Below are 18,392 nucleotides of genomic sequence, written 5' to 3' on the forward strand. Positions count from 1 at the left end.
ACCGGCAAACACACTGCTGAATGCTGTTGAAGAAGTACACTTCTTTTGGCAGAATATAATGTGATGATCGCACGTACAATTTTAAGGTGGGACAGCAGCCTCATGACGTCAGCCATGTCAGCGAGGATGAGCAGGCGGGTGACAGCAGAGAGGAGGGCGCGGGCAGCCCTCACCATGGTGCCACGTTTCACAGAGGAGCACGGGTCATCGGCAAACTCTGACGAAGCAATACGCATCGTCTCTCCTGCAAGAGGAAAGGAAGAAAGACTGTAAGCTGAAGAGTGACATGATTTTGTTTGACTTACTACTGTATATACCATTTTTGTTTAAAGGTGATATTTGTAAGAAAAGTTGATTTTTGAGTCTTATTCCTGACTCGTCAAATACCGACGCTTTGGGATTGTAAAACGGGCTGGTTGCCGTCCCAGAGAGTCAGTATTTGACGAGTCCGGAATGAGACTCAAAAATCAACTTTTCTTGCAAATAGGACTTTCAACACCAGTTTATTTTGTTTCCAAACAGTTGCACGCAGGAAATTTACATGAGGAAAACACAAAGAAACATGGAAGAAAGTGAATGTGACACCTATATACCAATATTTTATACCTATATATGTTTATTGCAAAAATATCATAATCAAGTATATTAACTCTTTAACAGTTCTATTGTTCTTAGCCATCTTCATAGATGGCTAAGAACTTAACTTGAAAGAAGCCCCAATATGCTCAAACCCACACAACTACCAAGATTTAGGCAGCCTTACAGAATAATGACGACGGCTGAGCTGTTTCCCTCCATAATGTGCTGCAAAGTGGTTTCGTTATGACCTCCCTTCACCCATTTCACCTCAGGTCAAGTAACATTCTAGAAAGCATTAATTCTGCCATGTCTCTGAGCAGAACTCATCCCTCACAGCCTTAACACACTGCATACAAATGTTAAGTTATTGTTTTAATAAATGTGTGTCTTCATTTTAAGCAGCAACACAGCCTTTATTCAGTGTTTATTGACAACTTAGTATTTTATGCTTATATCCAACAAAGCATTAGTGAGTAAATGTTCGTTTTCTAAATAAAGATACAACAGTTCCAACTGGGTCAGTAGCAAAGAAGCAGCAGGTCAACACAGTGCCAGCTCTTTTTGCATGAGTTAAAAAATACTGAGCAAATAAAGCTCTTTGTTTATCTCACATACCCGGCCTGGTTCTGAGAGTTCAAATGTATTTCTAAAGGAAACCTAACTGGGCAACGTCCCATGCTGAGTTATTTTACAGAGGGGTGTTAGACTGAAAACATCACATGGGATGTGCACGGCCCAGGACAAGAAGGCTCTGCCCAGAACATTATTGGTACCCATCTACCGAGCATCAGTGATATCAATGAGTGAGGTGAGGTGTCTGTGCAGAGCCCAAAGGATGCTAAAACACCAACCCCAGTTCACCTTGCTGCCGTTGGGCTAAAGATACAGACACTGCTGTACCACGGCACTACAGGGCAGCTTCTTTCTTCAGGCCGTAAGACACCTTAACTCATCCATTGCACTCAAATATAAAATTAGTTTTATTTTTTAATGACTCATTAATTATTAATCCACCCCTATAAGTTCCGTCTTTAGTAGTAGCATAAAGGGACTACAAACTGCAATTCGTTCAGTAAAATGATAATAAAAGAATCTATCTTGTACAGTAATGTAAGGTGTATAAAATGCCCTGACACATCCTTACATACATACACACAAACTGAAAAAAACACACACACAAAGGCAAACAAGATGATGAATGCACACACACACTGTTGCTGGTAGTGTCATAAGTCTGTCTGGCCCATTGATGAGCCAGTGAAGAATGACAGTACAAAGGGCCTGATTACTGAACCCCTCTGTGGTCTGAAATTAGCATCTATAATTTAATCATGACAAGATAAAGGGGTTTGGGATGATGAGGTCACAATGACAGAGGTCTGATGAGGTGATGACAGATTTAAGGCTGTTTCACAATTCACCTTAACTAGCATGCTGATGCCGCTGGGCTGGGGATACATCTTGCTGCTGCTAAATATCTTGTAAAAAATAAATATGATGTGTTTCCTCTATTCAGCAGATTCTAAAAGAATATATCTGGCCTGGTATTTATAAAGTCCTTCATGTAAAACAGTTTCCCCTGATAACCTGTAATTATATCCAACCTAGCAAAAAAGTGTAAGGAGAGAATGAAAAGGGTGCAGCCCACTTCTGTGCTGAAGAGCTTTGGAGCGTGCCCAAATTCTCATGATGGCAGTAAAAGCTTGGCAGATGTGGAGTATTAACTTTCATCTGCTATTCTAGTGTCCTGGGACAGGCAAGTTTAATACATGGCCTTAATTCTTGCCATCAGACGAATCAGAAAGGTCAAGTAATTATTGCTTTTGCTGCAACCATTTGTCAATTAATCGATTAGTCCATTGAAAGAAAATTATTCACCAACCAATTAAATAGTTAATTAATCATTTTAGTCCTTTTTCAAGCAAAAATGTCAAATGTCATTGCTGGTTCCAGTTTCTTAAATATGATGATTTGCTGCTTTTCTTTGTCATGTATGATAGTAAATGAAGGAATTTGGGTTTTGGACTGTTAGCTGGTCAAAAGGAGCAATGTGAAGACGTCACTTTTTGACATATTATATGGACGATTAATCAATGAATCACTAAAATAATCAGCAGACGAATCTTGATGTAAATAATCATTAGTTGCAGCCCTAATGTCAACATATACTAACAAAGATGCAAACGTGTGCTACAGTAGTTCAAACCATGCCCCAAAGAAAAAAAAGTTCTTCCATAAATGTTTTTTAACACAGCCTTTCTTTGGTTTTGGCTCACATGCCAAACAAGCGAAAAAAGATTGATCTTGTCCTTCCTGATGTCAGCTGTGTTGATGACCTGTGTGGCAACAGTCTATTTCATGCCTCAAAAGAGCTGTGTGCCAACGCAGTCGAGTCAGTGTTCAACAGCACCGGCGGCCAAGTGGAGCTGACAGTGCAGGATGAGGAATACGGCTACAACACAACATACTGTGTGCCGAGCTCCATTTGCTCTTTCTGCTGATGTAGTTATTGAACGGGGAATCCAATTCCATTCTAGGGACAAACATTTGATTCACGTAAAGGCTCACTGACTTGCACTCCGCGCAGAGAGGAAACTTTTGAAACTGTGACATTGTCCCATCTGAGCAAACGCTCCCAGAAAGATTGAGTGATTTGTTGAGTTGCATTCATGCAGAAGCTTTGTGGTTGGAGACATCTGAAATTTCCAAACTTTTGCTAATGAGAATGGGCATCTATAATGCCTTAAAATTCAGCAAGGATTCCCACCATCACAGACAGTCGAAGCTTTAACGATGCATGACTTTAGGGTAAACAACTCCAACATTTGGCTCATTACATTCATGAGGCTGCATGCTCCAAGTAAAGCCTAAATCTAATGGGTACTAATCTGTTATATATAATGGATTTGCCTTGCCACACTTAACTCTAACACTATCTAAAGTTGTGTACAGGTCTGACTTGTTCTGACATCTGGTCCACTTCATACATTCTCCAAACAGTCCAGTTTTATATCATTTCATCATTTCATATCATTTTATAAAAAAAAAGGTTTCCTCTACAGTATTTTCACAGAAACACCAGCAGCGCTAGTAAATCATTTCAGCTAGAACAATGCTGAGTAGAGATCTAACGCAACAATATCTGTAATACCTGTATATGTTCAGTATATGGTCCAAACTGGTATAAACAGGATTCAGGAAGCTGTATTAACGTCTCAACATTTTTTGTGTGTAACTACCCAATGAGCACTATATGTATTCTGGGGTCCATTCCCCATAGTGTGTCTGCTGTTTTGTAATAACAGTGTCTGCACATTGCACTGGCAACCTGACCTGAAAATTGCAAGCTTTCAACTTTAGACAATGGTGGAATGGACTCTTCTATGCTGCAATTGAAGTAAATAAAAATGCTTCAAGAAGAAAGTAAGACATAAACTAGACTTTTTGAATTTATGTGTCATTCAGAAAAGTTCATTATCCAGCCACCATCCTAGTTAGCTCTGCCAAGGAGGTTATGTTGACACCCATGTCCATTTGTTGGTTGGTTGGTTTGTCAGCAGGTTTACACAAAAACTGCTGAACAGATTTTAATGAAACTTGGATGCCCAGAATAGACCACATTAACTTTTGGTGCAGATCCAAAAGGTTCCAGATTTCTTTCTCACATTCTTGTACATTGGGAGACAGCGATTTGTGAGATTTCAGTTAATTTCTCAGGGAATTATATATTATTCTTAATGGAGAAAAATCAGCTGTATTTAAGTGGCTGGTATCAATGAGTGAGTCTAATTTGATGCAGATCCTAAATCCAGTGAGCTGTATTAAGTTATTTAAAATATAGGCCATTTGGACATGGTTACAGTGGGACTTCTGAGGGGACTGATAGTATGTGGGCAGCCCTTTACTACCATGTTATACTTTAGAACTAAGTATGCGTGTCTGTTATTGTTCTATAAAGGGGAATAATATAATATATATAATAATTATATAATAATATTGCTGAGGGAGAGGAGGAGTTACTGTCTGGAGGTGAATGACAGGGATATTGCACAATGACACTGTAGTTATTTGACCAGAGCAACGCAAATATATTACACAAGCAATGTATCTGCATATGAACATTCAACAAGCTCACCTTGCTTACGAACATCCTCCACAGCAGCAATGAGCTCCTCCTTGAGGTCCTGGCTGTCTTTGGCAATCTGCTCACCCTTTTCCAGAAAGTTCTGGGTAGCCTGCTCAACAGATACTGCCAGGACATGGGCCTTCTTGGAGCGCCCCTTCTTCTTACTGGATGGCCCTTTGTTGCTGGTGTTCACCAGGGTAGTCACCTAAGAAGTAGGAGAGGTAATTACAGTTGGTTGAGTACCATACAGTGTGTCTAACAAGGGTGAAAAATCATAGCTTGCTCTTGGTGCAGGATGGTGTTGTCCAAAATATTAAAAATTGCTCCAAATGTATAACCTGTTGCATGCTTTGCTAATGTCAACAACTGACAGTGAATCACCAAAGCATTATGATGAGAAATTATAAGATAAATATTATATCTTTATAATACTAAAAAGAGACAATGAGCTGTCTCTAGCTGTTACCCAGCAATGTCAATCCAATAAAAAGATCAATTCCAACAAATAGGCTACTTTCTTTCCTCTTTTTGGTAGATGTACAGTCCATTACAATGATGGGAGAATGTGCTGTTCTTGTTTTGGAATGAATACTGAAACAACCTTAGAAAAACGCTTTTAACTACAGTGACAAATAGCCATGTCTTTATCCATAATGTGGGATTCCACAACTGTAATGAGGCAATTCATTCTAAATGCTATCACAGCTACAGAAACATGCAAATTTGTACACAGCATTAATCAGGTACATTGCCTCATCTTAGACAGGACCCACTGAAAATACGTAACCCTCAGCTTCAGTGAGCGTCAATGCTGGAAAGTACAGCCAGTACATCAGTGACTGAAATGAACCTTAGGCAACAATTTCCTTGATCTCAGCTCTTTTGGATAGGCTACACTGCACAGAATCAATGGGATGATGTGTAATTGAATCCAACAGAATGAACTTGTGATCTAATTGGAAAAAGTCAGCATTTTGCCAAAGTATATTTTGTCAGAAAGTGTATTACAATATTTCCATTAAGAAAGCTTCTAGTACTGTGAAGAAGCACTAGTGTATTGGACTATATAGCCATTGATTTCTCCCCACAGCAGACAGTCAGTCAAGAAGATGACATACAGAGAGATACGTTTAGTGCAAAAACTATGTGTTGATTCCAAGTGTAAACCCACTGTGAAGTCACCCATTGGTTTGTGGACTACTTTTTTGAAGCCTCAAGTTTGTCATGGCTCTCGCCATCTCTGAGCCAAAAACAACCATATTTGGATGAGAGTGTGAGGCTGAGGAGGATGTCCTGATTGACAACCCAAGAACAGGCTGTGGTGGTGACTTCACACCATCACAGGATAGCCACAACCTAAAGCAAGCCCTGCTTTATCATCTATTTTACTCTAAATGGGACTATAATTTATAAAAGTGCAGTATTGAAGAACACTTGAAACTAGCGATTGAGACCATAAAATCATTCAGAAACTGTCTACTAAGGTAATAAATCAAGAGAGAACCAGGATCATTTTCTCTTAAGATTACATACATCTGACTTAATTTTTGCAACCAGTGGAGTCACCTCCTGCTGGGCATTAGAACGGATGTGGGTTTAACCTACTTTCACATTGGCTTCACTTTTAAGACCAAGAAGAAGTATTTCATACTGTCTATGGTTGGTTCATGTTATTGCATGTGTAGATGAAGTGCCATTGTCCAAGGGCCAAAACAATAAAGAGTCTGTTTCAGATGAGCACTTTGCCTTAAAGAAGTTACAAAATCTAGAGGAACAGGCATCCTCACTAAAAGCTAAAAGCTTTTAACTAATCAGCCATCACAAACTACACTCCTGAGAAAATTCTGAGAAATATCTGTTGCAAATAGCACTTGGAGACACGCACTGTGCAAGTATGTTTAGTTTATACTTCTTTTACAGACATACTGTGAGAAAATAAAATGGTTTGAAACCATCCATATTAATTATACCGTATTGAGCTATAATTAAAGTGTCATTATCATCAGACAGAAATGTTCTGAAAGAGAAAGTCTGTGTTTGCTATTAATTAAGGAAAAAAAACAACACATTAAGCTCAGTCAGCCTGCGGGACAGGCAATAGAAGAGAAAAAATTACTTCCCACCGGTCAATTATTCATTTAAGAGAGGAACTATTTCTTAAGCTTGTACGTCTGTCACACTGTCGCTGGACATAATGACACATGTCTGTCTAAAGCCCGTAAAGAGGCATGTGGAAAGAATTGCTCATTAAACCTTACAGTCAGAGTTTGCTGTGGGAGTATATATCTTACTTCAGCTGAAAATGCACAATGGGGTGATATGATTCGTTTTCTGGAATATATCAGAGGTTTTCACTGTGAGAAGGTGCTAAGAGCAAAGTTATGTCCTTTCTTTGCTGCATAACTTCAGGGATTCAAGACTGGAATAAAAACTTTAATGATGCATGTCCGTGCTCCTGATGGTTTCAGGAAAAGAAGGGCTGATATTAGACTAAGTTAACCTTTTTGGTCATAATCCTTTTTTAAGTGTTTTTAAAGCAATTCATGATTTAACAACATTATTTTTAGAATCTGTATTCAAAGCTGCCCTGAGAACCAACTTTGAAACATCTGTTTACCATCAACTCATCTGCTCAACATCACCTTACACAGCTGAACGAGTGCTCATTATGAAGTGCAATGGTGTGTTTCTTTCAATCTAAGTTTGTTGAATCAATAACTCATCATTATATTTACACATGAAAGCGCACACAAACCTGTGCACACAAACTCCCTCTGCCACACACACAAACACACTCAGATGCTGGCTGCCCACATAAAGGCGTAGATCTGCCACTACCAACAGACAAGCTGACAAACAGGCACAATCAATCAAACACAAAAACACAAATAAAGGCAGAATCCCTATTCTTTCATGTTCTACCTCACAGACCGCATTATTAATTCTTGTTATTGTTGTTTAGCAAAAACTCAACAGTGCACTGATGTGTCCCGGCTGATTCAAAATCAGCTAGTGATGCAGAAAAGAAATTTCCGTCAGTGCAGGTCTTTAATCGCTACTACACAATAGCCTGTTTTGTACTGTATAACTAATTAACATGGGCATAATATTGCTCCAAACCCCCAAATAGTCATTTCTGATTTCTGCAGATTCTTGGATTTTTATACATCTATTAAGGAGGAAAGCAAATATTAATTTCTGATTGGCTATCAAGGGTCTTTTTTTATAGTAAATCACCACAAATATAGGCAGCTGGTCAAGAGTTTAGTAACTTATCTAAGTCAGCATGCTAGCCACAGGCTGCTTCACTCTATGGTAGTATGTCAATTGAAATAGACCTAACTATTGGGTAAAAAAGACCTTCATCTCGTTACCCATTTTCTCTTGTGAATTCCAGACTATCATGTCTACAAAATGTCAAAAACACAACATGGCCTTAGAGAGGAGGAGGAGAACTCTTCCGAAAAGGTAACTAATTTTGCAACGATATCAATACTACATGTATTCGGACGTATTCCCAATACCAACAAAAGGGTGAAAGGTAATATACAGGCAAACAGAAGAGTATGAAGCAGCTACACGGTCACAACGTCACCGTCATCAACGTCATAATCATGCCCACTTGCTCGCTGTGAATTCTTTGAACAATGGGCTCAATCGGACTTTGTACTCGGGAGCTGGCAGAGTATATTCCCTCTAATGTCCAGGCCAACAGATTTGTATATTTGCGTCACACATACAGCTTGTGCAGGTAGTACCCAGAAAATTTTAGGGTAGAAGTGCATGTGTGAAAGGGCCTAGGTTGTCATGGCTCTAGTGAACTAAAACACAATGAAGAGCCCTCATTTAAGAAACAATGGATGAGCTCCAATCATGGCATTCTTCATCTCAACATGGTGCATCAAAATACTCTGTTTTGTCACCTTGCTAAAGTGCCTTTTACTGCTGCGTAGAGACAGCTTAAATGCGGTGCAGAACAAGAACATAGATTTAATCTGTGTGTGGTTGGATGTTTGATATGTTTTCAACAGCGATTACGCTTTCATAAAGTCCCATTAAGGTTCATTGTTTAGAAGTGGTGACTGGGGAGGCCATGGAGGACTTCTGGCTTCATTGCAGTGTTAATGAAAACATAATTTAATTTGTGTAGCACTGTGCATGGTGGCAAAAATGTCATGTGTAGAGTGCAAGTGTTTGCACCTGGTCCTTTAAAACTGCATTATATTCTTTAGCAGTTCTTCAGTCAAGCAGAGCAATAATTGGAGCTAATGACATCCCTAAGTTGGCTGCCCATGCCATTACAAAGTAGATGCGCTGCCAACAGCTGGCAACGGACACTGTGGATTAAAGGCAGCAATGTAAATATGTCAGTAGGAATAGGGAAGAAATATCAATCATCCAACTACATTAGTGTTTTCAATTGGTTGATTTTAAGGGTTCTGTGTCCATTATACCAGCTCACAGGAGGGGTTGATTACCTGGTGTGATGGTTTTTGAAATACTTGTGCATTACCAGTTTTTTTTGTTTTTTTTTAATTAAAAGGGTTCAAATGTCATTTGAGAAGATCCAGGTGTTAATTCAATTCTCTACAGTCCCAGAGCTTCTCTGGTTGTAATTTTGTGGCACATAAATGTATCATAGATGGAAGAGGAAACTGTTGCATCTGCTACTTTCTTCAGATATTTTCGCTTAGAGATTAGAGGTCAAGTCTTTAGCTTTCCCTTTTATCTTGGTTCAACCTTGGAGTTAATAAGATATTTAACTTCTAAGTCTACTTAATATCATTTGTTCTCTTCCACGGAACAAAAGGCAAGAACATGGGAGTTAGAGTTATGGGCCTGCATGATTCATCTGCACTTCAAATGCTTATTTATTAATTAAAACAGGTCCGGGCTGTATAACACAAAGAGATAAGGCTACTGCATGTGTCATGTAGCTTTTCCAAAGGGATTGAGTCAGTAAAGTCAAAGTTGGGTGACATTTTGTAGTGCAACAGCAGCTATCATTTAATTCAATTATTTTTGCTTTCCCTACTGGGAAATGAAAAATGCCTATTAGGTTTCATGACAATAAATTCTTTAAGACTGATGGCCTGAAGTGGACTAATAGAAATGTGCTTGAAATTTAGGATCCAATAATTCAGTCTTTTTTTCCATAGCTATAGGTGCTTTCAACTAGGCCTGCACAATATCAGAAAAATCTGCAGTGTGCTATATCATTGCTCAATATTGTGATGACAACATGACTTGCGATGAAAGTAAATTTAAAAACTTGACACTAATTAATTTGAGGATTAGCTGACAGCTAGCTTGGGCTTTATCTGATCGGCCAAATGGTGTGAATGCATGGCCTATGTACTGTATCTAGAGCTCCATGTGTTAGGTTAAATGTTTACATGCCGAGTGTGAATGCATGGCATCTGTATATTAAATGATATTTCTTTTAATTATTCTTTTGTGTGTTGGTGTTCACTGCGCATGTTTATATTATTATAACGATAAAAATAGTATATTAGTAAACACTCATTTCAGCTGGCAATGAACATAAGCCACTGTTGTGGCAGTGCTGTAAGTGTTATTTTAGAATTTAACTTGATTCTTTTCCAGAGGGCTTTGCATGATCTTGTCGACCCTAATATAAAGTACGGTATTACCTCAGATTAAATAACTGGCCATACTTTTTGGAGACAGATAGGTTGAAAGGATTTAGCACAGCCAAGCTGAGTGAAGAGGCTATACAGGCTGCTGCGTACATCCAGAAGCATAGCCAGAGAACTAATTTAAAGGACCTACATAAACAGGCAACAGAGTGATTAGATGAAGCGTGGAAATCAGATTTAACAAAACATCCCTGGGAGGGACAAACATTGCGGGAGGAAAGACATTGCTTTAGTTTCAGGCTGAATGACATTCCATTTTGAGGTCCTCAGACACTGCATCTTTTTACTGTGGTTGCTGAGGCATCCAAGTTTAATCACTGTCACTTTCACAGAGACATGGCATGTGAAAAATAGCCTGACTGTTTAACTTTTGGAACATATTCAGCAATGACAGCCATCAAGTTCACACACAGCCTATCATGAAAACAAGGAACAAATGCTGCAACATGATGTAAGCCCACAACATTTCAATTAATGAGTATGCTTGAAAGATAATAGCGATACCCAACACACAGACGCACACACTGACAAACTTCTAACACAGCCATGCCACTTTAAAAACACAGGGAAAATGTCAAATATAGTTTGTAACATTTAACTGTATCTGAGTTAATTTGTAATTTGTAAGAGTTTGTACAATGTATTATGTAGATGGCACAATGATGTGATGTCAGAAGAAAATTAACAAAATAAATTGAATCTATTAATCTCTGTTTATTAAACAATACAAAGGATAATATAAAGTTTAAGAATTATTCGACATTATAGTCACAAAATGTGATACTGGATAACCGTCCAGAGCTCATGGTGAATCGCAATAAAGCTTAAAAAAAGAGGGGTGAAAAGCAAATAAAAACTTAAGACTGGCAGTCAGCCAATGCCATCAGTAATAACAAGCAATCTGGAGCAATTTTATGGGCCATTTTATTTTGCCACTTTATCTGACAGGATGTTACACAATGAGGAAAACCCTAAAGGGTCCCCGAAAGGGTAGTAAGTCTCTCTTAAAATGGGTTTAATCTACCCATTTCAGTCACTGGTACACTATGTAGTAAAATCTTGTGTCATTTGGGATTAACACTAAAAACATATATACTGTATAATCTTGTTTTTATACAAATGTGTTTATTACCTCTGCCAAGGAGGTTATGTTTTCAAGATTTCAAGGATTTCCACGAAACTTGGATGGAGGATGGGTTACCGTCCAGAATAGACCCCATTAACTTTACCTTAGGATTCAGATAAAAGACGGATCCAGGATTCTGTCTCTCACTTTATTTAACATTGTGAGAAAAATTTTTTTTTCAACAATAAAAACTCAGGCATATTTAGGTGGCTGGTATCTATGAGTAAGTACAAAAGGGAGCTATGAGAGATATGAACTCTACTGAGTGCCATTCCAGTTTAATATGTATTCACATACTTGTAAGTTGAAGGTAAAGGTTGCATATTTCAATAAGTAGCAAAACTGAGTTTTGCTTTACCGGATAGTAATTTCTTCATCTTGGAGTTTACAGTTATTTTTTCGAACTCATAACCTTATTTTAACACGTTTTATTTTGAAGTTTACTTTTCTCTGAGTGGCTGACTGATCATTTGAAAAAAGAGAATCTGGTAGGGCAAACCAATTTTTCTGGACATCTGTATTGCAGTGACCTAAATCATCTGTGGGATGTCAGACACAGTCCTTTACTTACAGTACTCCCCCTCTATGGGCACATGTGGCCATTAAAGGGGTGAGCAGTAAAAGATCAAACCTGTTCTACACACACAAGGCATACAGCAGCACAGTGAAGTGAAACGGTAAATGGTGTCATAAAGCTATTTTTGCATGTCATGACTTCAAAACAAAAAACTCAGAAGACTTCAATACCTATTGCAAATACAAAAAAAGAACTGAGCACACAGACTAATCAAACGGTTCCCCCAGGGAAGCAGGTAGGAACAAAAGTAGTTTGCAAAAAGAAATGACGCGGTCCACAGTAATGTTTGCCTGGTGCATCCAAATGTGGCCTTATACAAAACAAAATAGATTCAGCGTCTTGGCAAGGCAGCCTTGCCCTTTTCTGCCAGCTGGTAATTGGCCCCGGGCAAGCCCATTTATCGTGTGTATTAGCAGCACTGCTTGGATTTTATGCAAGACCACACTGGGGTTATTTCCATACAGCCACAAGTTATGTCATACTCGAGCCTTAGCCTCGACCACTCAGTCAAGCTTTACTATGTGGATTGCGGTGAAATATACAGAATATATCCTGTATAGAACTATGTTTCATATCTTAACCTTACAAATAATGAATGTTCTTGGATATTTGATGGTGCACCAAATCCTTTGAGTTTCACTACATAACCACCCAGAAATGTTGAAAGAAAAAAAGCAAAGAATAGAAGCCCAGACTCAACAAGAGCGTACATCAGTTCTGTCAGGACTCATGGTGCACGAATGAGTCAACTTACTTGCCACCATTACTGTAAGCCAATTATACAATTGGCTTACAGTAAGCACATGAAAGTCTCAGCTATGAGTACAATCTTAATGATAGCAAGAAGATTAAAATGTAAAGGTCTTATCAGCAGATTTAGAATGATATGATTGGACATACATTAGTGTTGGCATGGAAAAAGAGTTACAGGGAGTAAAAGGGATAAGAGTATATAGAGTAAGAGCGATAGAGAAATGAGTGTGAGCTGTCTGCACAGATGCTGCAACAGTATAAAATATTTAATTCTTAGCTGGCTAAAGAGGGAGACTCTTGTCTGGTTGTGTTCTGCCTGATGAGGAGAGAATTAAAATGTCTACGTGAATACTTCTTGATGGTGAAAAGAGACACACTGAACTGTCTGGCTCATTATGTTGTTATGTGCTTGACCACAGGGGTCCTCCGCACAGTATTAATAGGAAAACGTGCATTTGCAACATGCTGCATTACATACAGTGGTTCTCCAGGGGCCAGATATAAACACAATAAGTATGCATACAAATACGATTATGCGATTGCATTTTCCACACATTAATTGGTATTTATTTGCATACTTCTTGCATGCCACGTGAACACAAGGTTTTCCAGAGAAAGCACAGCAAGATATGGGGAAGTAGATGTAAATATAGTATAAAGTGAGAGACCAAATCAAAGTCAAATGATGAGGCTTTTTGATGAGTATGCATTCTATGAACTTAATTTTAATGACTATTTACCCCTCAGTATAAAAAGTATAAACAGAATGTTTGATGAGCTCATTTTCGTTTGATGAGCACAACCACAAACAGTGAAGCCATGTGTAATGACCTTGCATAAGGATGGCAGCTCGGGTGATGTCGGAGGGGTCCCGAAAGGCAAAAAGCACAACTGGCAAAATTGTGCTTCTTCTCTGCCATTCTTTTTTTCTTTTTTTTTCTTACTGAGACACTTGAGCAAAAATATGCAATCTTAAAAGCAAACAGTTGATTAAGCATGTGTCTACATTCATTTATAGCTTTTTTTTAGTGGAGGTGCAATTCAGGCTCATGCATGCACGCACATTATCATAGAATAAGTACGACTTATATAACCGAACAATGTGTATGCACGGATTTATACCTCTAATGAGTGTGCACACATATTTCTGTATCCGTGCAGAGTTTCAGTCTTGAATCAACACTGTATAATCTATCTGTCCACAGGTGTTATCCTACTAGGGAACTACTGCTCCTGCTATGTAATAATGTTAAAATAACATAAAAGTGTATTAAAAAAATAATAAATCAAAGCAGTAAATTACACTTATTCTATAATATGTGTTCACATATAGTAGTTGTACCTGTGATTTCTCAGGGATTAAGCTGACAGTCCACAAAAAAAAGCTTTTATTAACTACTTAAAAAAATCTGCAAGCTGAACAGACTCAGCACGTCATGCTACCAACTACAAATAAATATGTCCAGCCACATATTAACATGGCCAATGTTGAACAAAATGCATGTGGACAGCTGATACTGTGAATAACGGATAATTCTTGGGTCAGTTCTCTCCCCTAGGAAAATTTCAAGATGTTCCCAAAGATTGATTGCACAAGGAATGAGACACACGCAATGAGCACAGAGAGACATCAAGACACGGTCACTGGGCAAAAAAGATGCAGGACAGCAGAGGCGCAATGAGGACAAATACACAAAAATTGTTTAGCCTTTCTAAAGCAGACACAAGAATACACTTGCACAGGAATCTCATGCAGATTTGGGCAGGAGGAAATATGATGATCTAGAAACAGAAATGGGGAAAATCCCATCTACATACAATAGATTGGCTTGTTAGCAACATATGATGTGTTGACATGATGATACATTATTTATTTTGTTTTCTGTTTTAATGTTATGGACACTTAAAATATATAGCTAGCTATAGCACTGTAAACAGTCAGCCATGGCATAGTACTTCTCGCGTCAGACATTGTCCTATCCAAAATTAACACTGCAACACTGTAAATTCTTCAAACACATGGTGGAGAAACAAGCTTAGCTGGATTGAGTTTGGTTTGGTTTCCAGTTTGCTGCACCATGTTTCAAGCTGTTTCCCATCCTCCACTCAACCATGTCTGACTCCATTTATTTCTCACACCTTTGTCATCAACAGTCATGTCCTTGCCAGAATTCATTAATTCAGCCAGCTCTTCTAAATCCTACTCAAGTACGCAGGATTTTAAACTGCAACTCAGATATGAAAGCTCACTGCTGATTGGATAACAAATATGTGTGGATCATTGGATGCTGACATTTTGTGATGGAACGATGCTGGAAAAAATGTATCCCAAACAAAAACAGTCCAGTTGTTACCACAGCATCTGCAAATATTGTATTCATGTAAAATGGATATGCACAAGAAAACAGTTTACTGTTGTACAACTTTCAGCCCTTCTCTATTTTAACCCCAATTCCAAAAAGGGGATGCTGTGTAATAAAATGTACAAATGAACTGTTTTTACCAACGACAGTTATACAAAGTTTTACAATCTTGTAGTGGTGAAGTGGTGAACCTCACCCCGTCCTTGCTTGTGAACAACTCAGTCTTTGGAGGATGCCCCTTTCAAACCCAATCACGATACTATCACCTATTACCATTTAACCTGTTTACCTGTAAAATATTCCAAACAGTTGTTTTGTTATCATTCCCAGTCTTTTGTTGACCTTGTCCCAACTTGTTTGAAGAGTGTTGCTGGCATCCTATTCAGCATAAGCATATATTTACAAAAATCAATGAAGTTGATGAGGTAAAACATTACAATATGATATATATTGAGTTTTTCAATTGATAATGTGTCAAAAAGTATTAGCATATTTTCACTTTGATATATTTAAGTTTTACAAAGCATCCCAACTTTTTTGGAATCATGGTTGAAACATAATCAGACAATGTTTGTTTGTTTTTTTCTTAAAAGCAATGACATATCAAGTATTCACTGAGATAGGAAACAGTTAACAGGTAGGCTAATACATAAGTGATTATACTGCAGCTGTGGCGAGGCTAACCTTTCCTTCAGGCCTAAGGAGTTGTTGTGCCTTGCCCTCCCATTTTATTGCTGATCAATAGTATTAAATGCCATGCGGCCTTTCCTCTCCAGAGCCCCGGCCAGTGGACTCTCCACTCAGTAGTAAATCCCTGTGGCTCTGCGTAGCCATTCAATTTTCCGCCTTCAGCCTCTGCGACTTGCATCCAATGGATGAGTGATGCACTTTAACTGTTGAACATTAGGGAAGGGTGCGCGCATGTGCGTGCACGTGTATCCAACACATCCATACACAGCTCCTGAGAGATTCTGTTAACCTTTCGCACCTCCTACAGTTAGTAATATCCATAACCTTCCATCTTAAATAATTGATGAGGCCGTTTATGCCCATGTGTAAAGTGCATAATGTGTGCAAAAGCTCAGGGGACAAAAGCAAGAGGGCGTTCTTTTCATTTTTCCAAGTGAGCGAATCAGTCACCTAGCTGTGAGAGGGACAATATAGAAACCAGTTTTCACAAGGTGGCTAGCTGTGATGGCTTCAGGCCATGTTACACACGGGGTGTTCACCAAGTGTGTCACAGTAGATACAACACACACTACTGAGTGTCTAATCCCCAGCAAACTGTATGTCTATTTCCACACAAACTACACTGAAGACAAATAAACATACATATGCAGACAACTGCATAAACTTGCATTGCACATTTGCATATAAGAAAATATGCAAACATACTGTATACTCATATTTTCCTGAAAATGTGAACTGTGCAGCCCTACCTAAGAATCCTGCAGAGCTGCATTACGTTTCTTAGATTTTTTTACATTGAAGGCTGTGCACACTTTCTCATACCCTGTTATTTAAAATATCTTTTGAAGTTAACAAGTGCTGAAGTGCAAAGCAGTCAGGATTAGTGAGCATTAGAATTAGTACCTGAATGGGTTTTTGGGTAGCAAGGAGGAAGGGTTTTAGCAGGAAGTGTCACATAGCAGGGGTGTCAAGCTCTGACATTCTCAACCACTGTATGCAGCATGCTCTCTGGCAACAATATCCTCAGAATACCTCCTGGAGGCATGCTCAGTATAAAAGGCTGGAGGTGAATGTTGGATCGGAGCTGTGCCTTACAATGATGGATGAGAAGAAAAACTAATGAATAGTAAAACATCGCACTAGATTTCAAACAACTTCACCCAACTATCAGCTTTATGTTCAGTTTTTTCTTTTTTTCTAGTGATTTTTTTTAAACATACAGTACATATTACATATATTAGGTCTCATAGTATTTTAAGTTATGAACACTCACGGAATGTATCAAATAGTGGCAACAAGATTCAGTAGAAAAGCAGAGCCAGTGGAATCAATGGTGTTATCTGCAGTAATGATTCTCACATTTTGAAAGGTGAACTTCTAAGAACAGCATTCATTCATTCTGCTCTGAGAGTGGAAAAGACTTTCAGGCTTCCCATAATATTTCCTCATTAGTAACCCTCTTAGCCCATGTTCCTATACGCTGTTTGATCCTCCCACTCCTTCATTATCATTCTCACAGATGTCTTTTTGCTATCATTGAGGTTACGTAATTCATTTTTGAGGCATGACAGGATAATTTTTGATGCATAGTTGATCAGAATTAGACAGAGCGGGTCCATAAGTTCTAGTAGTACTTTTCAGGTGGACATGCTTTAAACCACTTGATGTTTTGTAAGAAAGATTTTGCACCCATTTGAAAATCACTGCACAAAGCCCTATGCAAGAGCCAAACTCTGGAACCACATACCAGCTGGAGGACATTGTTCTCTGTAGAGAGAATTCTGAGCATACCTAAAAAAAAAGTGGGAGAAAAAAGAAAATAAAACCAGCTGGATGCCCAGAAATGAGAATGTACCTAAAAATACAATTCATCTAGTGTGTGGGAAAAAGACTATGATTATTCCATGGGGAAGTGGTCTAAGGAAAACAAGGGCAGCATTAAGAGAGTGGGTTTTGAAATCAATACAACACTGGCCAATTAGAAAATTTCAGTAACAATGTATTCTTTTTAACTCCCAAACTTTCCACCTCTACTTAAAATGTAAATTAAGGATACTGAAACTTTTGTTAAAATTGGGTATTTATTTGGTACAAATGCCAATAAGTCCTCATTTGACTTTGGTTTAATTTTTTGCATGATATGCCTTGAGGTTTTCACATAATCCTCACAACAAATGGCAGCATATATGTCATCTGAGAGGCAGTTCACTTCAAAGACAAACCACATAAAAGCTTTCTCGAATCTCATTCTGAAATGGCTACAAGTGTGAGAAAAAATAAATCACCGCAGCCATCTACTGAAAACACGGCTTCAAGGACTGTGTCTGAATATAACAGTACCATGACGTTTGAACTTTAGATGGCATGATACAACAGTAGCAACAGAGGACATGAACACTTGCAGTATACTATGCACTGCACTATGCACTGCTATGAACTGCTTTGCTTCTCAAGCAGCAGCCCACCTTCAGTAAATTAATCAAAGTCTGACAACTCTACTGGCATCCTCTGTGTGTGA

At 38.5% G+C, this 18,392-nt stretch overlaps 1 protein-coding gene across 1 annotated transcript in view; it reads right to left on the bottom strand.

Annotated features, from left to right (window-relative positions):
• Window positions 1-18,392, bottom strand: part of ctnna2 (catenin (cadherin-associated protein), alpha 2) — a 323,140-nt gene that overhangs the window by 264,047 nt on the left and 40,701 nt on the right. Inside the window, exons 3-4 of the mRNA XM_073466691.1 lie at window positions 4,715-4,910; window positions 78-244 (exon numbers count right to left, since the gene is read on the bottom strand). Coding sequence (XP_073322792.1) covers window positions 78-244; window positions 4,715-4,910 — 363 coding nt within the window. The remainder of the gene's footprint in view (window positions 1-77; window positions 245-4,714; window positions 4,911-18,392) is intronic.

The sequence above is a fragment of the Pagrus major genome, chromosome 1 (assembly GCF_040436345.1).
Source record: "Pagrus major chromosome 1, Pma_NU_1.0".
Taxonomy (NCBI): domain Eukaryota; kingdom Metazoa; phylum Chordata; class Actinopteri; order Spariformes; family Sparidae; genus Pagrus; species Pagrus major.